The sequence below is a fragment of the Myxine glutinosa genome, chromosome 1 (assembly GCF_964187855.1).
Source record: "Myxine glutinosa chromosome 1, kmMyxGlut1.1, whole genome shotgun sequence".
Lineage (NCBI taxonomy): Eukaryota > Metazoa > Chordata > Myxini > Myxiniformes > Myxinidae > Myxine > Myxine glutinosa.
The window spans coordinates 347016785-347044426 of NC_136261.1; the positions used below are offsets into that span (position 1 = coordinate 347016785).

A 27642-nucleotide genomic window follows, 5' to 3' on the forward strand; every position below is an offset into this window, starting at 1 on the left:
AATAATCCGACTACAATTTATGTCATCCTAATGTGCCTCACAAGCAGAAGATTGCCTGATAAATTACAATGCCCTGGCTGTTACCTGTGCTTACCTAGTGCACATCAAATACCCTACAGTGCTTTCCATAAGAGTAGGCCATTGTGTAATTGCCCAAATTCCAGACTTGGTATGAAAAAGAGGAGATGAGCATCATGATAGCAACTCTTCTTATGGAACTGACAATTGTTATGGTCAAGGAATAGGCAAAGATCACTCCATAAATTATAACATATAACAAACCCTAAAAAGAAGTATGCAAGCCAGCATTTTATGGTAGTGATTTGCGTGTGCTTTGTGTTAACTAACATTTTAAATACAGTACACAAATATGGTGTTAACATTATTGAGCAGGTTGAAGATTAGTGAACTGATGATGGGATGTGCATATTGAGTCGTGGTGCAATTGGCTTCTTTCGGTGTCTAAATCTCCTTGGAGTGTACCTCGTCTATCTATCTATCTATATAAAAGAAAGTTTTTGTTTGTGTGTTTGTTTGTTTGTTTGTCTGCATGCGCTAATCTCCTGAACGGTGAAAGATAGGAGGAAACCTCTGAAACTAAAAATGTGGGGACGGGCCCCGGGAAGGTTATAGGCTAGGTGGCGAGGCCGGTCGAGGCCGCTTCGGCCAGGCTGGGCCCATTTCGCAATTAAAAGCTGAGCTGAATTATAGTAGTCAATCTTCTATGGCCGCGAGTAAAAGCTGAATTATAGTAGTAAATTCATTCAAAAAGAACCCGGGCAAAGCCGGGTGCTTTCGGCTAGTTTTGTATAAATGGATCACGCGCTTCAATGCTTCCCACTAATACCTCAAAGCAACAGCTCATTGTCAATTTATTGTGCATAGCAAAATATTGAAGGAATCTACATAATATACAGAAAAGGCAGAATTGTTGACCAGCAACATTACCATAGACTACTGGTCTACCATGGACAGGAATCCCAAAGAATGTGAGTAACATCCAACAGAAGGCAAGTTTAAAGCAGTGGTTCTCAACCCGTGGCCCGCATGTGGCCCAATCAGCAAGATGTTGTGGCCCAAGTGACATCCTGCTAAAATAAATAAATAAAGGTAAAGAGGCGTGAGTTGTTTTTGTCCTAAACCATAAATTTGGTAGCAACCAATGAGTGTGCTCTAAAAGTCACATGCCTTGGGTACAGGTGCCTCACGAATCAAACTTCCTACGTATTGTAAATTTTCAAAATGCGTCTTGAAATTGATTATTTATAGGGTCTGAGTTACAGTATTACAAAATATTGTTTGGCATTGCGTACCGTCAGAGAACAGATACAAAACAATTTTTTAATGGATACATGAAGGAAGTAAGTTGTGTGGGTGTGACACACGTTAAACATCGAGAGCTGCAAGTGTGGCCCACAATAGTTAATAGGTTGAGAACCACTGGTTTAAAGGATTTCGATTCAGCTGGCTCATTAATGACTTTATTGAGGAAATAACCTGCCTGCCCTGCATGACTGGTCTACCTGACAGCAATCCACACATTGTGGTCGACTCACAATTACTCTCAAAGAAACTTGATGGAGGTAATAAAAAAGATAGTACCCATAAAATAAAATGCCACCAAGTTCAAGTAGATCAAACGTTACATTAACTTTAATTTAGAATTTACAAAAAGTTACAAAAAGGCGAACAATAACGCCAGACAAAATGCGTTAGCCAGGTGATGGTATCTAATATCCGATTGCTCTATCAGCTAAAAAAAATAAACAAAAGATAAGTAAGTCACATTTAAAAAAAAAGCAAATGTACAGCAAAATATAGTTGTCATCAAAAATATTGCATTGTCTCATGAAGTCTTTTACTTGTTGATCATCACCATCAACTTGTAGTTACTTGGTCAGCAAAGCACCGACCCTTCGTCGAGACATGCTCCTGACGGTTCCCTGACGTCCCTCCAAGCCTTGGGTCCTTCGGTAAGCTACGGAAGCGTTCCAATTCCTGCGAAAATATCCTCGTCCAGCCGCGCGTCGATTCTGCAAGGTGTCTTTGTCCATGGGCCACCCAGTCGTCTTGAGCATAAAACATCCGGCCACAAAACCAACAGGGGAAATGGTTCCGGGTACGAGGCTCATGCGATGGAGATCGCGGAGAGCATAGAGCGGTCGTTGGTCGCACAAGTGGCTCAGTAATGACATTAGCTTCATTCTGCACCACACGATAGCTGTTCTTGCTCGTCTTTCGAATTCGCATCTTCAGAAGGTGGCGCTCCGTTGCGGCTGGTGGCCCATATCCTCCAGGATGCATGGGATTTCGCTGTAAGTGCAGTGCAGAGCGTGTGCGCTGAGAAAGCAGCACCTAAAAAAAGGGGTGGTAATGGTCATCCACTTAGTGTGGGAATACATCTCGTGGTTTTGGTGTTTCAAAATAAATTGCTAGAACACCAACGTGAGATCTAGTAATGCAAACGTAGTCTCAAACTGAACTGAGACCGATCAAAAACACAACCTTAACCAAAACCCAAACACTGAGGACATCCAAATCCACAGAAACATGCTCTAGTTAGGTTTTACAAACCTCAATTTCTCCTCACCTTCACCACATCTCCTTGTTGCCTTCTCACTGCTCGCATGACGTTAGCAATCTCCGGTGCCTCTGCCTCTGGATGGTTCAGCACCACTACGGGCTGGTTCCTTCGTGGACATGACACCAGCTGGCAATGCCACATTGGTCGAAGCCTCAGTCTTCGTGTGGTCCACATTGCCCCACTAGGATCACCAAGTATGAATCTTGGCTGCCAAATATTCGATTCAAAATGCCTGTAATGAGTTATGTTTTTTTCAGAATTTGGTCGGTAATATTTGTTCTTATGAGGAATGTGGCGTTCATAATTGCAGCGGTCTCGTTTACGTTTCAGTGACTTTGGGTAATGAAGAACAAGGCGCCGTTTTGACAGCAATGACCGCTTTGGTTCAATTTGAGGTTTCAGGAGGACGGTCTTATATGGAGGTATCCGGATTTTGGAAGTGGAAATTTCCTTTGGTGGACCAGGCTTGGTTGTTAGAAGTGGGTTTAAACACTTACGTACATCTGATACTGATTGGTTTGACATCAAGGGCAAAGTTATTTTTCCTGCATTACCAACTTTTGCTCTTGAAGCTCCATCAGCAGCAGATAGGACTCGCAAGACAAGACGACGAGGTAAACCTGTAGGGCCTACATTTGCTGATAGTGACCCTTGATTCTGCGTTGCGGTCCCTGGTGTGTTGCTCGGAGTGTTTCCCCCTCCTCCTTGAATAATGCAGCGCAGTAGTACAGCTCGACGACCATCAGGTAGCACCTCTGTGGTGGCTCCTATTGGTATTGCTAGCATGGAGTCTGGGGCTTGCAATTGAGATTGTGGTGCCTGCTCCTCCCCTTGGGCCAGCGCCTTCCCTTGGGCCAGCGCCTCCCCTTGGGCCAGCGCCTCCCCTTGGGCCAGCGCCTCCCCTTGGGCCAGCGCCTCCCCTTGGGCCAGCGCCTCCCCTTGGGCCAGCGCCTCCCCTTGGGCAAGACCCTCTTCTTGAGGCCGCACCTTCCCTTGAGGCCACGCCTCCCCTTGTAGCTGCTCCTCCTTCCCTTGTAGCTGCTCCTCCTCCCCTTGTAGCTGCTCCTCCTCCCCCTGTAGCTGCTCCTCCTCCCCTTGGGCCCGCTGCGCCTCCTCCCCTTGTGCCCGCTGCTCCTCCTCCCCTTGTGCCCGCTGCTCCTCCTCCCCTTGTGCCCGCTGCTCCTCCTCCCCTTGTGCCCGCTGCTCCTCCTCCCCATGGGCCCGCTCCTCCTCCTCCCCTTGGGCCCGCTGCTCCTCCTCCCCTTGGGCCCACTGCTCCTCCTCCCCTTGGGCCCACTGCTCCTCCTCCCCTTGGGCCCGCTGCTCCTCCTTCCCTTGGGCCCGCTGCTCCTCCTCCCCTTGGGCCCGCTCCTCCTCCTCTCCTTGGGCCCGCTGCTCCTCTTCAGCCCATTGCTTCCCTCGGACCCACTGCTCCCCATGCGCCTGAGCATTTGTTAACTTCCTACATTGCTTTAAATCATGTTGTTGTGACATATTCAGCATATGAAATTGTGGTTTATGGTGATTGTCATTTGCGTGCGCCTGTGGTTGACCCTGCCCAACTGCAGCACTAGCAGTCGCACAGTGGGTCCAACCTGCCCCTGCACTTTTGCCTTCTTGCATTTCCGAAACCTTCAAAGAATTGGTGGATGCAGGACTCGCAATAGTACCTGGTGAAGTCAGTTGTGCTAAGTGGCAAATATTATTTCCTCTTTCATCTGCTATAGAAACTAAAGACTTTGCCGAACTATCTGTACTTTGCCATGTTTCAGCAGGCTGGCTTATAGAATTCATTACCTTTTTCACAGGATGATTTTTCACAAGGGCAGACACAATATTATTACAATTGGAAGAAATTGGATGTAGGCGTAGCGGTAACCGGTGTACCGTGGCCAAATTACCACCTGAACCCTGGACCAGTTGTGCAAACATGATGGGTCTTATGGAACTAGGTGCACCACCTAGATTCCTAGGCAATGAAGCGCTTGGTTGGAAAGATCCTTCTGCAAATGAGTTACCAATGAGAACACCTGCCTTTTCTGGAGGAAGAGGTTCCAGTTTGATAGTGTTTGGCCCAGATGACTCTTCCCTCCCTAAAAGTATTGTCGCTTTATCTCTGACCAAATCACCTTTACCTTGAATATCCCAGTTACCTATTCTTGAAGCAGTTATGGAGTTGCGTGGCATTACTAGAGAATTTCTGTCCTCAATTTGAATTTTGTTGTTGCATATATTCCGTGACCCATTGGAGTTGTGAATGACGTCCTGGTGCATTGAATGACAATCCAAAGCTTTATATTTTTTCAATTCTGCTTTGTTTTCCAGGAGAGAGAGTTGGCCTTGAAGTCTTTGACGGTGTTCAGCTTCTACCAAAGTCTTAACCACAGTGTGTTTAACTCCATAATCAGTTTTTAAGTCTTGGACATACTTCTGGCCACTTGATGTAACACTATAAGCCTGTGGCACATTTGTTAGAAATTCCTTTTTGCTTGCAGTGAAGTTCAGCGAGGAAGTTACCTGATTGACGGAATCTAAAGATGACAATGGCAGTTTTGAAACACCGTTCCATTGTAAAACCTGAGGCAGATTTGTAGCTTTGTCAGCAAGAGAAAAGACTGAAGAGATGATAGGAAAATTTGACAGAGGCTCTTTGCGATTGGTTTTCGTGTGCGCGGGGCCATCTTTTGAAAGCAGTGGAAGCGTATCATTAAGCGGTTTAACATCGGTCGATTTGACAAAAACACGATTCGCGTCTCCAAAAACCTTCGGCTTCATTTCACAATTTTCAGCCGACATGTCACTTTGGACATTGTGCGAGGGATGTATAGCGCCAACAACTCTGTACAATTTTTGCTGCATCATCATTGAAGATTCATTAAAATTTATAGAAAAACCACATTGGTTGTCACTTGATTTACAAATGTTTTGTTGTGGTTTGTAAGATAAGGGTGTATTGGTAGAATCTTGAGAAATTGCAGGTACTCTAATACCTTCCACTCCTGACTTCGACTCAGAAGATTTTTCTGAGGTTTGGCGACTCGATTCTGCGAGCCAGCACTTCACAAAATTCTTCATCTTCGATCTCGGTGAACTTATAATGCTGGAACAATTTGTGTCTTGAACTACGGAAGGGCAAATTAATCCTTGGGATGTTGGCACCAAGGAAGTAGTTCTTTGTGACACTTTTGCAACACCCTGGGATGCGGTTTCAGGACTCGGCAAAATGAGCGCTTTGGTTGCATGTGTCATTTCACTTGATATGTCGTCCCTTGTGCCACTACTGCCACATGATGAGAACACTTTTGTTTCTGTATCCTTCGACCCACCAGAAGCAAGCTCACTGCTTGCTGCAACGGTAGCAGCTATCTTAGCCACGGGAACCGCGCAGTTGCTGTTGGTTGCACCCGAAGAGCCAGTTGGCGGTGTTCGATGCGGACTCGTAGAAGTAGAAGGAGTGATCATTTGTACAGGGCGTACGGTGTTACCACCCACAGGTCGAGGAAGGAGCATAATGAGCACTTGTGAGCGACCATTCACAACACTTGTTCCGACAACGTGGGCACTCACATTTGGTGGGATGAGGCAGTGTGTGGGCTGTTGGCGAGTCTGAGGTTGGTTTTTAGGCCCAGTACCAGGCAATGGTGGTTTAACACCATCACCTATGCTACTTGGCAAAGTTTTAGTGCATGTACTCTTCATTTGACGTGGTTGCTCATGTTCTGGAGAGGTGAGAATATCTTCTGAAACACGTGGTGCTTCATCATGTGGATAAAGCAGAAAGGAAAAAAAAAAGAAAAAAAAGGAAGAGTCAGTTTTAACTTGTGCTGCATTCATCATTGATCTGCATCTATAGCAAAATTCTATACTTCTCAAAGCACAACATCTGCATGGTAAATGCTAACTTAATAATTGGTGATTTCCAAAAGTTACTGATGAGCAAGTGAAGTCCTCAAGGACGATAATGAAAATGTTCCTTTTTTTGTAAACTTCTGAGCAGAATCGTGAGGCGGCTGAGCCATATATACTGCGAGAATTGTGCACTTCTTCATAAAAGCACTAAATTTGGTACACATGTTCAGGAATGAATATTGAACTACAACAGCACTCGGTAGAGCGCATACCTCTGCCAGGCTGAACAGTTTACGTTTTGTATCCACTGATGGCCTAGATTAGGATCTGGACCTGAGCCAAAGTCTAATCGGGTTGTTTTTGTCACCTAACCAACTCGTCCACCAAGTTTTGTCATAACCCATCCACAACTATTTGAGATATCATGCTTTGTATCGTTTTTGGCCCTATCCCTCAACGGTGAAGAATTACTTTAATAACTATAGTATCCAGATTCGGATCCGGATCTTCACCAAAATCAAATCAATTCATCCGTGTCACACACCCAACCTGTCCACCCAATTTTGTCCAAATCCTTCCACAACTTTTTGAGATATTCTGCTCACAGACAGACAAACAGAAAGACAGGGGTGAAAACACAACCTCCACCCACCTTCGTTGAAGCCTCTTGTTAGATATAGAAGCCTCTTGAAAATTAATCCTAGGCGGCCATTTTGAAAGATGGCCACAAAATATATACAAGCTAATACATCGGCCAGTAGGTTGTTTATTTTCCTCATTTTAATGGCTAACTACATGTTTTCATGTGTTAATGATTCATAATATGTAAAGTTGGTGACGTATAGACTAGTCCTTATACAGGTAATACGCAGCCATAATGGATGACATGCAGACTTGTGATCATTGAACTTCATGTGTGGTTTGAAGTGTGAATCCCATTTCAAAGGTAAGATATCTGTTAAATAAAAAAAACAAGCTTCGTCAATCAGCAGTTCATATCTTAAGTTCATTTCATATCTTAAGTGAGCACGCAAATAATAGAGAGGGGTAAAAGATCGACATTCTGAATAGAATAATTTTCCTTCAATATCACCGATGGAGTGATCTTCATGTACAGGTTATGAAGGCTTGTGTAAGGAAGATGATTGCTAATTAAGTAATTTTGTATATGTGACTGCTTTTGTTTTGGGGTTTTTTGCCACAATATACAGCAGGTTCACAATTTATGTCGTGGGTGCGTTCCTAAAAACTGTGATGTTATTCAGACATGATTTTTCCACATACATTGTGTGATAATGGGGGATGCGTTACCAGGGAAAAAATTTTGGTCACCTTAACTTAACCTTTACTTAAGTACATATTAGAGACAAACATGAAACAAATCAATACAGAACACGATTTAAATAATGTATGTACACAAATAGACAATTTAATGGTGCGGGTTGAGAGTGCAGGGACGAAAGGGAGGAAGAGGCAGGCCCAGAAGCGAAGGCGCCCCGGCAATGTCGCACGTTGGAGGATATGTTATTTATTTATTTGGCATGGGGGCGGTGTACTTTGAATGTATCTATTGTAGCGGCTACCGCTGGGTTTTCACAATCGCCTTGCACCTATCAAGGACGCGGAGCGATCACCATGCCGGGCTCGTCCAGGACGCCCGGGCAGGCTCGCCCTCAACTTGCCAGGCCGCAGCCAGGACGCTGGGCCACGCCCCCTCTCGCCCTTCCTGGGCAAACGCTCCGGGATAATATGTATATATATTGCTGCCCGATAAACGGGCTTTGCAGAGTGCCTGAGTGTTTGGTTTGATTAAAGCAACTCGGATGAATTCCAGCTTTTTGTCGCGTCCATTCTTCCGATCGACGTGGGAGCCCCAGCTCCTTCATTGGTGACCTACTGACATGGACACGGCAGTCGCCCTTAAACTGCCTACCTTCTGGGAGGCTCACGCGGCGGTTTGGTTCGCACAGGCGGATTCCCTGTTCGCCCTGCGAGGCATCACGGCCGACGACATCCGCTTCCACCATGTGGTAGCAGCGCTCGGTTCGGCCACCGCGGCCCGCGCCCTGAGCCTCCTCGAGAGCCCGCCAGCCACTGACAAATACGGCGCGATTAAGAAGCTTCTCCTCGACGCTTTCGCCCTCCCATCGGCGGAGCGCGCACGGCGCCTGCTCGACCTGCCCGAGCTCGGCGACACGCGCCCTTCTGAGCGAATGGACTACATGCTTTCACTGCTCGGCGAGCACTCTCCGGCATTCCTGTTCCGGGAGCTGTTCCTCCATCAGCTGCCTAACCCGGTACGCCTCGCCCTGGCAAGCACGACGATCACAGATCCCCGGGCCCTTGCCAGAGAAGCCGACAAGATCTCCGCCGCAGGACAGCGCATCGCAGCGGCGACATGGGACCCACCGCCGTCCGACGCAACACCCATGGCGCCCGAGCACCCGGCACGGTCGACGACCGAACTGCCGACGCAATTGGCGGCCGCTACACCGAGCCGACCACCTCCAGCACGACGACCGGGGCCTCCACCTGACCAAGCGTGGTGTTACTATCATGCCAGGTTCGGACAGAAGGCCCGGACATGCCGACCCCCGTGCACCTTCGGCAGGCCGGGAAACGGCCGGGCCGGCGTTCATTACCAGCCATGAGCGCCGGCCACACGGGCAACTTACTGTTCATCACGGATAAAGCGTCCGGACGGCGCTTCCTGTGCGACACCGGCGCCCAACTGAGCGTCATACCCGCCTCTGACCAGGACAGGCAATCCGCGGTTTGCGGCCCCTCCTTGGTTGCGGCCAACGGATCGACCATCCGCACCTTCGGCCCGCGCAACGTCACCCTCTGCTTCGGCGGCCAACGCTTTGCTTGGACGTTTGTAACGGCAAACGTGCCCATGGCTCTGCTAGGCGCCGACTTCCTCTGCGCACACGGACTGCTGGTGGACGTCCAACGGCGTCGTTTAATCAACGCCGAAACCTTCAGCTCCCTGGTATGCACATTGAGCAGCTCCGCGCCGACCGAGCTGGCATGCGCCGTCCCGGCGGCGAACGAGTTTGCTCGCCTGCTCACGGAGTTCCCGGCCCTCACGCGGCCGACGTTTTCGGCCGTCGCAGTACGGCATGGGATCGAGCACCACATACCAACCACGGGCCCGCCGGTCTACGCCAGGGCCCGCCGCCTCGACCCAGCCAAGCTCGCCGTGGCGAAGGCCGAATTCGACGCGTTGGAGCACCTCGGCATCGTGCGGCGCTCCGATAGCGCGTGGGCCTCGCCACTGCACATCGTGCCAAAGCCAGGGGGTGGATGGCGCCCGTGTGGCGACTACCGCCGTCTCAATGACGCTACCACCCCTGACAGGTACCCGATCCCGCATATCCAAGACTTCTCCGCCCGTCTGGTGGGACGGGTCATTTTTTCGAAAATTGATCTCATACGGGGATATCACCAGGTACCTGTCAGGTCGGCCGACGTCCATAAAACGGCAGTCATCACGCCGTTCGGCTTATTCGAATTCTTGCGGATGCCGTTTGGTCTCAAGAACGCGGCTCAGGCGTTCCAGCGCTTGATGGACGGCGTGCTGCGTGACCTGCCGTTCCTTTTCGTTTACCTGGACGACATCCTCGTCGCCTTCGTCGGGACGTCCGCGATTGGACCAGCACCTGCACGGCCTGCCAACGGGCCAAGGTCCACCGACACAGCCAGGCCCCGCTGGCACCTTTCACCGTGCCCGAACGACGTTTCGACCACGTCAACGTGGATCTGGTGGGCCCCCTCCCCCCGTCACGGGGGTTCACACACCTGCTCACCATGGTGGACAGGACCACCAGGTGGCCGGAGGCCGTTCCCCTCGTCTCCACCACCACCGCCGACGTGGCGCAGGCTTTCATCGCCACCTGGGTCGCCCGCCTCGGCGCACCGGCGGACATCTCGTCAGACCGCAGACCACAGTTCACCTCCGAGCTGTGGGGCGCGGTCGCCCGCAACCTGGGGGTCAAGCTCCACCGTACTACGGCCTACCACCCCCAAGCAAACGGGTTGTGCGAGCGATTCCACCGCTCCATGAAGGCCGCGCTCATGGCCGGCCTTCAAGACGGCGGTTGGGCCGACCGGCTGCCGTGGGTCCTTTTGGGCCTCCGCACGGCCCCCAAGGAGGACCTCCAGGCATCCACCGCCGAGCTTGTCTATGGCCAGGCGCTACGCGTCCCGGGCGAATTCGTGCCCGACGCTACCAGTCCCTGGTCCGCAGCTCACCAGCGCTCGGACCTCCAGGAGGCCGCCCGACGGTTTGCCCCCGTGCCAACATCCCACCACGGTGACCCCCAGTACTACGTCCCCCCAGCACTTCGCACAGCGGAGTATGTTTTTGTGCGTCACGACGCATATCGGGGGCCACTCCGGCCCCGTACGACGGGCCCTTCCGGGCGCTGCGACGGGACGACAAGTCGTTCGTCATCGACATCGGCGGCAGGTCGGACCGGATTGCGGTGGACCGCCTCAAGCCGGCGCACGTGGACGTCGACCACCCACCACGGGTGGCCCTTCCGCCGCGGCGAGGCCGCCCCCCGTCCACGGTGCCCCCCACTCGACCGCCCACCACCACACCGGACCCCCTCCCACGACCCGCCAGGGGTCGCTTCGGCCGGGTCATCAGGACCCCCCTCAAATTGACACTGCCGGTGCAAGTCGATTCTGGGGGCACGTGTGTAGCGGCTACCGCTGGGTTTTCACAATCGCCTTGCACCTATCAAGGACGCGGAGCGGTCACCATGCCGGGCTCGTCCAGGACGCCCGGGCAGGCCCGCGCTCAACTTGCCAGGCCTCGGTCGTGACGCCCGGGCAGGCTCGCCCTCAACTTGCCAGGCCGCAGCCAGGACGCTGGGCCACGCCCCCTCTCGCCCTTCCTGGGCAAACGCTCCGGGATAATATGTATATATATTGCTGCCCGATAAACGGGCTTTGCAGAGTGCCTGAGTGTTTGGTTTGATTAAAGCAACTCGGATGAATTCCAGCTTTTTGTCGCGTCCATTCTTCCGATCGACGTGGGAGCCCCAGCTCCTTCACTATACTTGTTTTTCTTCTGTTTATTATTAGCTCACCTGGAACATAGTTTCGCAGAGCTTATGGGATGGTGCGTTGTCTGTCAGTCAGTCAGTCCTTAAACACTTGCAACTTCTCCAAAACTGCTGATGGATTTGTGACCAAACTTGGCACAAACTATACTGAAACGCAAAAGAAACTTACCACCTTTGAAACCTTTAAATATCAACAATAACACTGCGTGTAGTAAATGTGTGAACTTATTTGTGGACAATAGTGTCCTCACTGTCAGACGAAACGGTCACGGATGGTCACTTGAACCTTCAATGGTCACTTCATAGCACAGCTGTTGAACAGCCATTTTGACTGTCAGTGATTAGCCAAGGGGTGCGGGATGATTTTAATGAGCTGCACGTGATGTCTTGATATTGGCTACAAAAAGGCCAGTGCAAAATGGGCATTTCAAACAACATCCCACGATTGTCAAGGGATCAACGGCAGCATGCCCTGGGCATGCTGCAAGGTGGACTGAGCTACCGTGAGGTGGCACATCGCCTTGGCTGTTCACACCAGACAATATCGGCCCTGGTGGACAGAGACACCCTCCACAACTCTGCAGATGACAGACCTCGATCAGATCAAGGAGGCCAAGAGTCACCACTGCAAGGCAGGACAGGCAGATGGTCCGAAGTCACCTGAGGGATCGATTCCGTCCAGCATCCCACACTGCGGCAGAAACTCTGGGGCATGCAAACCCACGGATCTCCAATGATACTGCACGAAGACGACTGCATGACCATGGTCTGACTGCCAGAAGACCATACAGAGGCCCCGTGATGACGGCTGCCCATCGCCGCAACCGACAGAGATGGTGCCAGCAGCATCAGCGGTGGACCTTGGCGCAGTGGAACGAGGTCGCTTTCAGCGATGAGTCAAGGTTCTGTGTGGACAGTCCTGATGGGCGTGAGTGTGTCTGGAGAAGAACTGGCGAGCGATATGCCGATTGTTGCGTGCGTCAAGCCAACAGGTGGGGTGGCCCAAGTGTGATGGTGTGGGCCGCCATATCAGGCCGGTACAGGACGCCACTGGTGGTTGTGGATGGGAATCTTAACGCCCAGCGGTATGTGGATAACATCCTGCGACGTCATCTGCTGCCATTCCTGCTAGACCACCCAGAACTGAGAACCTTTCAGCATGACAACGCTCGTCCCCATGCTGCTCGCTTTACCACTGCATTTCTCCAAGGCGAGAACATCAACACCATGCAGTGGCCTGCGCTCTCCCCTGACCTGAATCCCATAGAGCACCTGTGGGATGAGCTTGGGAGACGCGTAGTTGGCAGGGCCAGGACACGGGCAGAGCTGCTTCAGACATTGAGGACTGAGTGGGACAGAATCCAGCAGCAATCCATCCAAAGACTGGTAGGCAGTATACGCCGACGATGCACTGCCTGTATCCAAAACAATGGTGGCCACACACGCTATTGAAAGGGGACTGACATTGCACCCTGTGCTGTTCTGTACTGTAGAACAAACTGATGAGATGGTGTATCTTGGTCAAAAACTTGACATGTCATCAATAAAATGCCAATGTTTCAATTAGCAATTGTTGGTTTGTTTTATTTTGAACTGTTACAATTTTATTACATTTCAAACAAGTGGTAAGTTTCTTGCATGACTGCAATAGTCATGCAGTCGTCTTCGTGCAGTATCATTGGAGATCCGTGGGTTTGCACGCCCCGGAGTTTCTGCCGCAGTGCGGGATGCTGGACGGAATCGATCCCGCAGGTGACTTCGGACCATCTGCCTGTCCTGCCTTGCAGTGGTGACTCTTGGCCTCCCTGATCGAGGTCTGTCATCTACAGAGTTGTGGAGGGTGTCTCTGTCCACCAGCACCGATATCGTCCAGGGTGAACAGCGAAGGCGACGTGCCACCTCACGGTAGCTCAGTCCGCCTTGCAGCATGCCCAGGGCACGCTGCCGTTGATCCCTTGACAATCGTGGCATGTTGATTGAAATGCCCATTTTGCACTGGCCTTTTTAAAGCCAATATCAAGACATCACGTGCAGCTCATTAAAATCATCCCGTACCCCTTGGCTAATCACTGACAGTCAAAATGGCTGTTCAACAGCTGTGCTATGAAGTGACCATTGAAGGTTCAAGTGACCATCCGTGAAAGTTTTGTCTGACAGTGAGGACACTATTGTCCACAAATAAGTTCACACATTTACTACACGCAGTGTTATTGTTGATATTTAAAGGTTTCAAAGGTGGTAAGTTTCTTTTGCGTTTCAGTATATATTTGGTATGTTGCAACTTTGTTCACGGCATTAATAAATCGGGTCCTAAGGGGGTTTATGCAGGGAGGGGTGTTGGAGAGGGGAGTTGCCCTTCTACCGCCCCCCCTCCCCCCCAAAATAGGTATTTGCTCTTTTCTCCAAAACTACACACGATTTCAATGAAACTGGACCACAACCTTCATCGCCCGTGATGCATCTACGCTTCTTCATGCCATTAGAAAAATTGGCTTGGCACTTGTCACACGTCACGATGGGGAACAACATGTAACTAGATGGTATTCATAGAATACTACCGGCTGCCAGACCACGTGAGCGATGACATCATAAATTTATATTCTCGAATATAATTGTTGCATAGATCACGCTCAATACATTTCAAACTGATCAGACTAAGCGTTGTCCCTGTCGAATTATGACGTCACAATTATGGCACCAATGACGTCATCGTTAACACCTATTCCCCATATGGAGTTCTTTACAATGAGCCATGTTTCAATTTTTTCCATTCAGTGGTTTTGGAGATAGAGGTGCAACATTTTTCGTTTTTTCCAAGATGGCACCTGTACCACATGACCTATGACATCATGATTATCACTACACATATTCCACATGAGGAGGCGCTCCTATGGTGAAAATTTCGTGCCCATCAGACCAACGGTTGCTGAGAAGAAAAAAAAATTCACAATGATCAGGTAAGTGTTGTACTTGTCGAATTATGACGTCATAACGAAGGCACCGATGACATCATCATCAACATATGTTATTCCCCAAGGGGAGTGCTTGACATTGAGCCATATATAAATTTCTTCCATGGAGTGGTTTCAGAGATATAGAGGTGCAATTTTTTTCGATTTTTCCTAGATGGCACCTGTACCACGTGACCAATGACATCATAATTATCATTAGAACAATTCTACAGGAGGAGCCGCTCATATTCTGAAAATTTCGTGTTCATTGGACTTACAGTTGCAGAGGATTTTTTTTTTTCATACTGATCAGATGAAGCATTGTACTTGTCGAATTATGACGTCATAATGGAGGCACCTATGACATCATCATTAACATATCTTATTCCCCATGGGGTGTACTTGACAATGAGCCATGTTTCAGACCCCAAGAAACCAAAAGACCATGAGGACCAAAATACCCAAAATATCCCAAGGACCCAAAAGACTCAATAGACACAGAGTATCCTAAAGACCATGAGGACTCAAAAGACACAAAAGACCCTGGAGGACCCAAAAGACCCTGAGGACCAAAAATATCCCAAAGACTCAAAAGACCCCAAAGACCTAAAATATCCAGAGGACCCAAATGACCCAGAGGACCTAAAAGACTCAATAGACACAGAGTATCCAAAAGACCCCAAGGATTCAAAAGACCCAAAAGACACCGAGGACTCAAAAGACCCCGATGACCAAAAAGACACCGAGGAACGAAAATACCCCAAAGACCAAGAGGACCTAAAAGACCCCAAGGAACCAAAATACCCCAAAGACCCCAAGGACCCAAAAGACCCAGAGGACTCAAAAGACTCAGAGGACTTGACAGATCCAGATGATCTAAAAGACCCCAAAGACCATGGAGGACCCAAAAGACCCTAAGGACCCAAAAGACCATGGAGGACCCAAAAGACCCTAAGGACCCAAAATATCCCAGAGGACCCAAAATATCCCAGAGGACCCAACAGACTCAATAGACATAGAGTGTCCAAATAACCCAAGGACTCAAAAGACCCTGGAGAATCCAAAAGACTCCAAGGATCCAAAAGACCCAAAGATCCAAAAGACCCTGAGGACCCAAAAGACTCAAAATATCCAAAGGACCAAAAAGAGCCAGAGGAACCAAAAGAGCTCGAGGGACCCAAAATACTCCAAGGAGCCCAGAAGACCCAAAAGATCCAGAGGACCAGAAAGACCCAATAGACACAGAGTATCTAAAAGACCCGAGGAGTCAAAAGACCCATGGGACAATAAACAGAGTATCCAATAGACCTCGAGGACTCAAAAAAACGAAAAGACCCAGAGGATCCAAAAGACCCCAAGGACTCAAAAGACCCAGAGGACCCAAAATACCCCAATGACCCAAAATACACCGAGGATGCAAAAGACCATGAGGATTCAAAAGACCCCGGTGACCCAAAAGACCCAAAATGCTCCAAATACCCAGATGAACCAAAATACTCCAAAAACCCAAAAGACCTCAATGACCCAAAGACTCAATAGACACAAAGGATCCACAAAAACCAAAGGTCCCAAAAGAACCAAAGGACCCAAAAGACCCAGAGGACCCAGAGGTGGGGCAGATTGGATCCCGGTCATAACTGCCTGCAGTTATAAAGTGGCTTGACGTAGGTGGTGCGTCTAGTTAGGGATCCAATCCTTCCAGGATGGATACCTCTTGATTTTATGTTTACTTATTATTTTTATTGTTTTTGGTGGCCATCTTGGAAAATGGCCACCTCTAAAAGTCTTCCCAGTGGCCTGTATCTAAGATAATTTGATGTATGTTTCGAACATGGGTGGGACTTTTATGAAGAAATACACAATTTTTAGTCATTTCATTGATGTGACGAGAAGGAAACAAAGAAAATTTCATCTTTAAATATTTCCCCCCACATCCCCCCATTTTTCCTTTCCTTTCACTCTACAAGCAGAACAATATTAAAATTCAAAGTTGTATTGCTCACCGAGTGGATTTCCTGTGGTGCTTTTTAGCTGTGAATCTATTTCAGTCATTTTGTCACGATGAACTGAGCGCATGTGTTTCGTCACATAATCCTTTCTTGTTGCACCATAGTCACAGAACTGACACTGAAAGATAAACATACAAACCTTCAGATATATGTATATATCTGCATATTTGAACAATTTTCTACCTCATCTATATCTTGTATAAAAAATTCAAGTCTTTGTGGGGTTTTTATGCGTTTGTTGTTACTCATTCATTAGGGGCCTTCTTTTTTTTTTTTACTACTGGTAGGTGTACAAACCAGTGACTCTAAGCCTATACACCGCCCACCAGGCAGCAGGCAAAAGTTACCCACCATGAGGCCAATAACTCCATAGCTTTTCAATTTCCAACATATCCCAAAACCCCCGCCAGAAAAAGCTCACCAGTCTGGGCAGCGTCGAGTACTCCTCCCCTTCCCACCAAAAGTACCTACATACGGTACATCCAAGTTGCACGATTGTGTCTGACCAGGGTAAATGTCGCAACCACAGCATGTATAATGCTGGATGATACCTCACTTAAGAGTTCTTGGGTCCGGACTGTGCATGCTAAGAAACAAGGTCTAAAAATATCGATATTCACGCAATTTATAGTTGTGTGCATTTTTGTGGAGCACATGGGCAGTGTATAGGCTGAGTTGCTGGTTTGCACACCTACCAGAAGTAATAAATATATATAACCACAAACTATTCAGTCAATTCTGTCCATTGTATAATTACCTTTCCATCGATTTACTTCACCAATAAACTTTAGCCGGTTTAGCCCTGCAAACTCCAAACATATTCCACACTCCATTGAGAATGAATTCCTTTAGAAACGGAACCTGGGACTTCTTACTGATGCTTCCACTCTCATTTCGTGCACATGTGAAGCATACAAAAGAGCGTGCTCACATGGTGACGATGCCTCGTGTGAAGAGAAGCACAAAGCTTATTTTTTATGGATTTTTAAAAATAATGTCGATTCCCTTGCTCAAATTGTTTCATTCACTTGGGGCACTCCTTACATTAGAAAATGTTACAGAGGCATCTCTACTCGCTACTTTATAGTATTTTGAAAACTAATAGCCAGTTTCTATGTACGGTACATCAGCACCACATTGGTTGCGAGACTTTAAAAAGAGAATGCAATACGCCATGGGGAGGGGGGAAGGGAGGGGGGCAGAAGGGGAGGAGGGAAGGGGGGAAGGGGGTAAGGGGGGAAGGTGGGAGGGGGGAGTGGGAAGGGGGGGAAGTGGGGGGAGGAAGGGTGGGGGGAGGGAGGAAGGGTGGGGGGAGGGGGGAAGGAAGGGTGGGGGGAAGGAAGGGTGGGGGGGAGGGGGGAAGGAAGGGTGGGGGGGAGGGGGGAAGGAAGGGTGGGGGGGAGGGGGGAGGGGGGAAGGAAGGGTGGGGGGAGGGGGAAGGAAGGGTGGGGGGAGGGGGAATCTCACGTTGATTCAAACAACTCACCAACCACAACAGCCTGGTGGAACGGGCCATCTTATAGTCTGTAACAAAGACTCGTCTCTATGTAAAGCAATGGCATAACAGGCCACAGATTTAAATGCATAAGGTGGTTGTGGCATTCCGCACCTTGAAAGGGAAGATGCCAGTATGTGCCAGTAGATGTCGCTGGTGTGCAGCGCTGCTGTAGCTCATGTGACCGCATCGCCCACATCGGAACTGTATGTCATTGTGTCGTTGTTCATGCAATCGGAAGCGTTCTACATCCCTTGATCGGAATCTACATTTACTGCACTGGAGCATTGGCCTAGAAATAAAGGAAAACAAAGTAAGAACCTGATGAAAAAATGCAAAGAATGGTTTTACTCGGTGTAAATAAGATATGAAGCTGCTTTCCTTTTACAAATAAATGGAAATGATCGTCTTGCGAGTGAAGGACTCCGTCTAATTCTCCTCTATTGAGGTGGCCTCGGGAATCAAGGCCACCTAAAAAGAGGCAAAAAGGGGGTAATAGCCAAAGGAAGTGGAAAAGTGAGACCCAGAGTGGAATTGACAACATGAGCAACTAGCTTACACTCAAGCATGAAAACAAACACACAAGGTACAACGGGTGGTGGCTTCTCACTGGCAGTGTAAAATTGTGGCAGTAAACTGCCAAAAAGCTCACCCTCACCGGCAAAACACCAAGGAGTCAAAAAATGGCTTCACTTTAATAGAAGAGAGGGACACACCAAACAGGACACAAAGAAGTTGAAAAATGTTTATCTTGTCAATTGATGGAAGCCTAGAAGATATCGCCCACGTGTTTGACACTGGCATTCAGCACTGTTGACTAAATTAATTGGCAATGTCATCCAGGCTCCTCCCTCTTTCCTAAAGTTCTAAATAATAACAATTTCCTTGATCTTTTCTACCCCCGTTAATTCACCCCAGATCAACTTTTTTGAAATACCGACTACTTTCCTGGAAGTCCAAGCAGTGTCCATGTGTTTTATACATCTCCCCCCCCCCCCCTTCCCATGCCTCATCCCCCCTTCCCATGCCTCCTCCCCCCAAGCCCTCTCCCTCCCACAGATCTCCCGATGTCCCTGCTCTCAAATGTACTTGTGTGCTTCCCTCTCTCTCTCTCTCCCCATCTTGTCTCCGGCTCCCTTTATCATATGTTTTATGTGTCAGTTTGTCTTTTTGTGATTAATGTTAGCTCTTACACGAGCCTCGATCTTGTATTCAAAAAAAAAGGAAAAAAAAGCCTCTCAAATTTCCACGCTGATCACAAGTAGCATGTTTTATTGGAAATCATACTCTCTCCGATGCTATTCTTGGAGCCTGATGTCCCTCTCAAGGCAGTCTTGGGAGACATTTTCTTCCACATAAACATCAACGACGTCGCTACCCATCTGGAAAGGTCTTTGTACCACCTTGCAGATGACTCCACCTCGAGGTGGATATAGTTCCTCAGCCTGGAGAAAGGAAAGCTACAAATGCATCCATGCCTTCGAGGCTGGAAGAAATAACAATGCAAGTCAACTATCTTCAATGCTGGCTGTTGGAAAATCCTACACCTTTGCTTTGTCTTTGCATGAAGGCAACTTAGTAAACACTCCACTTCCGTTATGTGGTGAGCCTTTGGCAGAAGTGCAATTGTACGGAACTTTCAGACCACTATCTGCCTAGATTTTTCTTGGGCCGACCACATCTCTCGGGTGATTTAACCTTGGTATTATTTGCAGAGCAAAGTCTTCACTTGACCATCCACAGCTCTTAACGATGTACAATCTGTTAATTTACAGTGCAGTGGAGAGCAGTTCTCCTCTGTAGGTTGGTGTTGGATCATCTCATGTTGCAGTCCCAAAAGCACTTGAGTTTTAGGCCATGAGGGTTATTGCTATCTCTGGATATTACTATGAGGTGCAAGGCTTGCTTCACACTGCAATCAGCTTTCTAACTGATTGGCATCTCCAAAATGAGGAGGGGCATCTCAAACCTGGGCTCTCCAAACGAGTCCTGCGCCTCATCATTAGGGTGCATTAAATGCCCCATTTTTGAAAATTATTCTCATATTGATCTAGTCATACTTTTTTTTTTTGGTACACGAGACCCATTTCGCATTTCTGTAAAATATTTCGGATTTTCAATTTTGTTTAGACCCTCCACCAGGAAAGATCGGATCGGGGAAAAGTTTCGTCTGTCCGTGTTTATAAGTTATGAATTGTGAGAAGATGACTGTTTAAAACTCTTAGTAAGGTGTATCATGGTAATCAATGTAATCCTTTTTCAGTTTAAAGTTTTGTCGCAATTAACCATGGAAGCTCATAGGAGTAGCGTCACAAACAAACAAACAACATCTCATTCACATTTATATAAAAGATAATATCGCTTCAAGCTCCCAATGAAATGAAATAACATCCCAAATGAGAGCAGATTGCACAAATAGGTGAAAAAATGCAATCTCGTGTAAAAAAATATAGATATTTAAATCTAGCAAATACGGCCTGTTCCACCCGGCCCAAAAAAAAAGACTATCGCCAAAAAAAAGGATGCTGTCGATTTATCGCCATGGCTTGAAAATGAACAATCAAGCCATTTGTACAGCGCTTGCCAAATGGCTTAATCACTCAAGCAAGCACTCCAACGAAACAGTTGAAGAACACTTTGTTTACTTTATCACCTTAACATTGTCTTTCATGAATGTCAATTTGTAATTTTATTTTCAAAAATGACGACCGCTGTGATAATAAACGTCAACTTCACCACTGTATTGCCATGGCCTGCAAACAAACAACCAAGCAGCTTGTAGAGCACTTGCCAAGTGGCTTAAGCACTCCAGCAAGCACTCCAAAAGAAGCGGTTGATAAGGAACGGCCGTGGCTTGGCAAGTGATAGCCAGCTGATTGGTGATGGGACACACCCGCAAAAACAAAAACAAAAAAAAATCACTAATCTCTTAACATCTTCAGATTTCACTCCATATTTCGACACTTATTTAGTCCACAAGATCTGATTCTCACATCTGAAATCGTATTTCAATTATATACTTTAATTAGCCCGTGAGAGGTGATCATGGAAAATTACTTAGCCTTTTTGAGTAAGCCAAAACAAAATGGCAGCTTAAGACCCCAGTGAGGTGACAGCAGGCTGGCCAAGCATAAGCCTGTTTTTTTTTTAATGATGAGATGGGTTAATTATCTTCAAAAGGGGTGTTTAAATTTGCTCAAACATCCAGTTTTCATTCATGCACTACCTTGAAGTTCCCTAAGTATACATGCAAAGTTTTGGGCTATAAGGTTTCATGGTTTTGGAGTTATGGACGAGACACACTGACATTTATTATTACAGATATTGACAAGAAAAAATTTGCACTTGGGGTTACTGAATAATAACTGACTAAGCAAACAATACTGCACCAGCCAAGCAAGTTAGACACAGAGACAGCACAGAACAACAGATTGGAACAGCAATAAATAAATAAACTGACCGGGACTTAAGTTTTCCTTGAATTCCAGCCTTCCGAGTCACTTCTCCATCCTCTTCAAATTGGCATAAACCATGATGGTCTGGTGGCATCTTTGCATTAACATTTTCAGAAGGCCTGTCAAGCATTGGCATTAAAAGCGTCATTGTGCATCTGGAAACACTAGAAAAAGTAGGGAACTAAATATTGCCTTGAAATAAATATTAAATATAAATAAATAAATAACTTGCTTCTCGTATGTATTTTTTTACATGTGTATGTATTTTTTTTAAATATGTGTGTGTATGTATGTGTATGTATGTGTGTGTATTTGCAATGTATATCAGTGTGTGTGTATGCATATGTGTGTGTTTGCTTGTATGTGTGTGTGTGTGTGTGTGTGTGTGTGTGTGTGTGTGTGTGTGTGTGTGTGTGTGTGTGTGTGTGTGTGTGTGTGCGTGCATATACGATGCATGCATGATGATGTATGATGATGTATGGTGGATGTGTGTGTGTGTATGTATGCGTATGCATGTATGTGTGTTCACATGTATGTATGTGTATGTGTGTATGAATGTGTGTGCATGTATGATGCACATATGTGTATGCATAGATATGTGTATGTGTGTATGTATAATGTATGTATGTATATCAGTGTGCATGTATGATACATACATGATGATGTATGATGCATGTATGTGTATGCATAGATATGTGTGTGTGTGCATGTATGCGTACATCTATGTATGTATGTGCATGTATATATGTGTGTATGTGTGTGTGCATGCTCTCACACACACACACACACACACACACACACACACACACACACACACACACACACACACACACACACACACACACACACACACACACACACACACACACACACACACACACACACACACACACACACACACACACACACACACTATATATATATATATATATATATATATATATATATCCTTTAAAACAAGGTCCTTTATAAATAAGAAACTTGAAAATATAAATTTAATAGTCTCTAAAGGATTTTTTAAAAACGTTTTCCAGATTTTCTTGTCAAAAGTATTTCAAAAGATTACACGGAATTTACCTTAAAGGCATGCATAATGGTGACAATGGACTTAAACAATGGAAATATTCAATGACGCAAAAGGCTCCTCCACGTACTTTGGGATTGTACTTCCTTGTGGATTTTCTTTGATAGGTCCGACCGTGGGTGTTGAAGACCTATAAATGGACGAATAATGCTTATTGGCTCGAAATTTGCCACTCGCAATACGCTCTCGCAACCTCTGGCTTGTTCGTGGACTCACTACACCATTCTTCACAACTTTACTCGTTCTAACCTCTACTTCCTGCTTTGCTTTTTCGTCCATTCTCAGGTCTAATCGGTGCTCCTCACTACCGGTGCCCAAACAATCTTCTTCACACTTCTCCAAGCTTGAAGATCCATTCTGCTGACTCTCATGATTTATGACGGTCTCTTGTTTTGGTAAACCAGCCATTGTGGTTGTCATTCCAAGCAACACTACTCTACCAAACTAAACCTTACCAGATTTACAACTACATTTCACAAATTGCAAAATGTTACAAAATTTACTTATTTTCTTTACAATGCAATACATTGTACTCGATTACAACGCATACGGACGTATTCTAGCAAGACCAGCATCTCAGCTTGTCTAGCTGTACTGTCAGTAATTGTATAAAGCTCCAGCAATACTCTGGTGGTTGTTCGACAAAGTTAACCACACTCGTGATACTATTTCATTCGAGTTTGTTCAACACACGACGGACGACAGCCTGCGACCTCACTCTATAACTTTATTCTCCACTTCCGCATCAGTCACGTCCTGGGGCACCTGGTAAGAGATCAGAAAATGCGAAAATGTCAAATTACATCTGAGATTACACAAAAACACAAAACAATGCATAATATCGATCAGTTATAATGCAGTGCGAGAAAAATGAAAGCCCAACGAATAAAGTGAGTATAATAGCAGGCGAAGCCGGTGTTGTCAATAAACGCGTACGTCTTATGTCGAAAACCTGATTATGCCTTGGCTTGAGAATTCCGAAGCGCAATGGAGGCCGCCATCTTGCGGATGCGGAAGTATGCATAACAAATTGAAAACGTTCAATAGGAGTTTCTTTCTCACCCGTCTTTGTTCGATTCACAATCTTATGCACCTCTAATTTATTATTAAAATACTTTAAGACCAACCTCCGGTCGCACGGGCCTGGTCATCTTCAACGAAACGCGTCACCAAACACCGGACCCAATGAGAGTCGAGCATTTGAAAAAATATTTCTAAAACCAAATCACGCACTGGAGGCCGCCATCGACCGGATGCGGAAGTTTGCATAAAACAATTGCGAAAAAGTTCAATAGGAGTTTGTTTCACCCGTCTTTCTTTGATTCACAATCTAATGAACCTCTAATTTGTAATTAAAATGCGTTAAGACCAACCTCGTTATCTTCAACGAAAATCATCACCAAACACCAGAACCAATGAGATTCGAGCATTTGAAAAAATATTTTTAAAAAGCTTATTATGCGTTTCGGAGGGTTAAAACGGCGTCAAATATTCTAAAATTGACGAAGAATTATTTTTTAGAAATCTCGCGGCCGTCGGGGATAGTTTTTCACGGCCAGAAATATGGTATAAGCGGTTTACATATTTAGTTTAGAAATACGGATAGTTTTTCACGGCCGGAAATATCTGAAGTTGAGATGGAATTCACCGAATTAATCACTGCAAGCTAACTTCTTCTGGTGGAGGAAGCCGCAGTGCCCGGAGAGAACCAGCCCTGACAGCGACTGAAGTTAGAAGACTACACACATACTGTGAAAACGTATGTTAAGCCCAGTTAAAATTTCTTAAAATAGGCCTTAAGCTAGCACATCATATAGTTACTTCCTTAAGCTTCTTGTGACATTTATTGTATGTAGGTATTGGGGAGGACTGTCTGCTCTTCTCTTTTACCAAGTCTTACCAGGTACGGTACCTACTACACCTACCTACTACCAACTACCTAACCTACTGATGCCATAGTGATGGGTAAAATAGTGGCAAGAGGCTTTGGCTTCGCCGGCTCATTGCGGCTTTGCAGTCGGTACTAGTAGCCGGTGAAGCCGGTGTTGTCAATAAACGCGTACATATTATGTCGAAAACCAGATCATGCTGTATCCCTTGGCTTGAGAATTCCGAAGCGCAATGGAAGCCGCCATCTTGCGGATGCGGAAGTATGCATAACAAATTGAAAAACGTTCAATAGGAGTTTCTTTCACCCGTCTTTGTTTGATTCACAATCTTATGCACCTCTAATTGATAATTAAAATGCTTTAAGACCAACCTCGGCCCGCACGGGCCTGGTTATCTTCAACGAAAAGCGTCACCAAACACCGGAACCAATGAGATTCGAGCATTTGAAAAAATATTTCTAAAACCAAATCACGCAATGGAGGCCACCATCGACCGCATGCGGAGGTTTGCATAAAACAATTGCGAAAAAGTTCAATAGGAGTTTGTTTCACCCGTCTTTGTTTGATTCACAATCTAATGCACCTCTAATTTGTAATTAAAATACGTTAAGACCAACCTCGTTATCTTCAACGAAAATCGTCACCAAACACCGGAACCAATGAGATTCGAGCATTTCAAAAAAAAAATTTTTAAGCTTATTACGCGTTTCGGAGGGTGAAAACGGCGTCAATTATTCTAAAATTGACGAACAATTATTTTTTAGAAATCTCGCGGCCGTAGGGAATAGTTTTTCACGGCCGGAAATATCCGAAGTCGAGATGGAATTCACCGAATTAATCAAGAAGAATGAATGAATATTGAATGAACCAGTGAATGAATGAACATTCACCGAATTAATCAAGAAGGAAATTTTAATAAATTTTAATCTCATCCAGAATGCAAATGGTGTCATTTTGAACTAGTTATGGTACCGACTACACCATAGTGCCATAGTGATGGGTAAAATAGTGGCAAGAAGCTTTGGCTTCGCCGGCTCATTGCGGCTTTGCAGTCGGGTACTAGTAGCCGGCGAAGCCGGTGTTGTGAATGAACGCGTATTATGTTGAAAAGCCAGATTTTTCTGGATCCTTTGAGAATTTCGAAGCTTTGACGCACCAAATCGCTCCACGGAGGCCGCCATCTTGCGGATGCGGAAGTATGCATGAATAATTGCGAAAAAGTTCAATAGAGGCTTTGGCTTCGCCGGCTCATTGTGGCTTTGCAGTAGGGTCACATTATAACCGTATAATCAACATTACGAATCAATTTTATACATTGTGATTCATTACATGTATTATACGTCTTTACGCAGAGAAGACAATTCCTCACTTGTAACAACTACAGTCCAAACCAGAACAACACTCGGTAGAGCGCAAACCTCCGCCAGGCTGAACAGTTTAGGTTTTGTGTCCCACTGATAGGCCGGATCTGGATTCGGACCTGAACCAACATCTAATCGGCTTGTTCTTGTCACCTTACCAACTCATCCACCCAGTTTTGTCATAATTGGTTCACAACTTTTTGAAATATCGTGCAATGTGTCGTTTTTGGCCCTATCTGACAATGGTGAAGAATCACGAGGAAAATTAAATAATTCTCTTATTTGGTTCCGGATTTGTATCTTCATAAAAATCGAATCAATTCGTCCTTGTCACACACCCAACCCGTCCACCAAATTTCGTCCGAATCCGTCCACAACCTTTTGAGATATCCTGCTCACAGACAGACAGACAGACATGGGTGAAAACATAACCTCCATCCACCTTCAGTGACAGAGTTAATAAAGAAGTTTCGAACCGTTGTTGACATGTAGCAATTTGTTGTCGGACATTTGTAAGGTGCGCAGATCAATGACGTTCGGTGCGAATTGACAGAAAGTCGAATTGTACAAAAACACAAAAACATTAAATGAAGAAGAAGATGCCTCGACCGCTTTGCAAACTTTGCAGCCATTGGGCCAAAAGTGCCAGAGGGAGTCGTGCTTGACAGCAAAAGCACGGCAAAGTGTAACGTTGAGGGTGGGGGTGTGTGTGACGTATTGACACAGTGAGGATGTACAAAACAAGTCACATATTCACGGCAGGTAAGTATTACCACACACAAACAGCTGAGGTGTGACGCACCGGGTAAACATCATCACAGAAAGCCAAACTGCAGGGAAGAACACACGAGCAGGATATTCAAACGAGGAAGAGTGAAAAAAAATGAGGTGCCTGCCTCAGAAAGCACTGTAGAGGACGTGCAAATCGCGCGTACAGTCCCATAAGCATTCACACATTCACGCATTCACGAACAGCAAGCGTGACGCCGTTCAGGGTACTCACCGGCCGACGCGAAACGATTGTCTGAGGGGTTTGTGTCATTCTCTGTGTCTTTCTCCTCATTGTCGAGTGGACGCCGCCATATTGTCCTGAGGTTCGACTCCCGCGGAACATCCGGGTCCTTCTCGGCGGATTCTACTGCCCGCGCTTCTTCTTCTTCCCACCTCGATATTCCTAAATTGCACCTCTTTTTTCGCTATTCACCGCTATTCACCAACCTGTTCGTTTCTTTCCTCAACTAAGGAGCTATTCATTCGCATCCACTTCCATGCTGCTTCCACGCTGCGTGAAAACGTCATTTATTTGTAGTTTTACCCACTTTTTCCCTTTATGACTCTTTTCGTCTTTTTTCTCGTCTTTCTTCCGTATTTTAATCTGTATCCACGACTTCTACCCTCCTCGAACGCTCAACTTCCTCTTTATAGCCCATCTTTCCAGTTTCCCGCCGTTCCTGTCGCCTCAGAAGCTTTTTCTTGAGGCGAACGGACATCCGGGTTTTCAGGTGACATCCGATAGGTGGTCCATATGTCGTTATGTCCTGTCCCCGGTATACCCACTCTCGATAGCAAATATAAACGTCACGTGGTAACGGCTTGTGACGTTGAGCTCACGAGAACATTTCTCTGGGATATCTCCATGGCAGTGGGAATGGGTAACATCACTTATGGGCCACGGTGTTCACCTCCGGTTTGTCTTAGTCACACGAATGATCGAACTCAAGGTATACTCTGGAGGCGGGAAGATCAATCGATGTGACGTTCGTTTTATTTTAACAAACCATTAATTAATTAATTACACATGCAGGTAACCCACCGAGATGCACCGGTAACGGCTTGGGTTTATACCTGGGATCGTTCGTGCACAGGGTGCGAAGGATTAGAAGACATGAC

At 46.5% G+C, this 27642-nt stretch overlaps 1 protein-coding gene across 5 annotated transcripts; it reads right to left on the reverse strand.

The window, feature by feature from the left end:
- Positions 1-855: 855 nt before the first annotated feature.
- Positions 856-27225, reverse strand: LOC137412967 (uncharacterized). 5 transcript variants are annotated; one of them, XM_068098327.2, is made up of 7 exons: positions 26756-27225; positions 22573-23267; positions 21424-21537; positions 18078-18255; positions 16463-16586; positions 2591-6339; positions 856-2355 (listed from the first exon to the last, which is right to left on the reverse strand). In XM_068098327.2, the coding sequence occupies exons 2-7, from the start codon at positions 22920-22922 to the stop codon at positions 1879-1881; spliced, it is 4992 nt and encodes a 1663-aa protein (XP_067954428.2). In that variant the 5' UTR covers positions 22923-23267; positions 26756-27225; the 3' UTR covers positions 856-1878. The 5 variants fall into 5 exon arrangements, with proteins under 5 accessions (XP_067954428.2, XP_067954436.2, XP_067954441.2 ...); XM_068098335.2 differs by having other exon boundaries at positions 23221-23267; positions 26756-27224; XM_068098340.2 differs by having other exon boundaries at positions 23216-23267; positions 26756-27224.
- Positions 27226-27642: the final 417 nt, after the last annotated feature.

Coding starts and splice junctions, on each gene's coding strand:
- LOC137412967 (XM_068098327.2), bottom strand. CDS start 22,922: ATGACAACCACAATGGCTGGTTTACCAAAACAAGAGACCGTCATAAAT. Junction 21,538..22,572: donor CAAGGAAGTACAATCCCAAA/GTACGTGGAGGA, acceptor AATGCTTGACAG/GCCTTCTGAAAATGTTAATG. Junction 16,587..18,077: donor CTGGCATCTTCCCTTTCAAG/GTGCGGAATGCC, acceptor TTTATCTTTCAG/TGTCAGTTCTGTGACTATGG.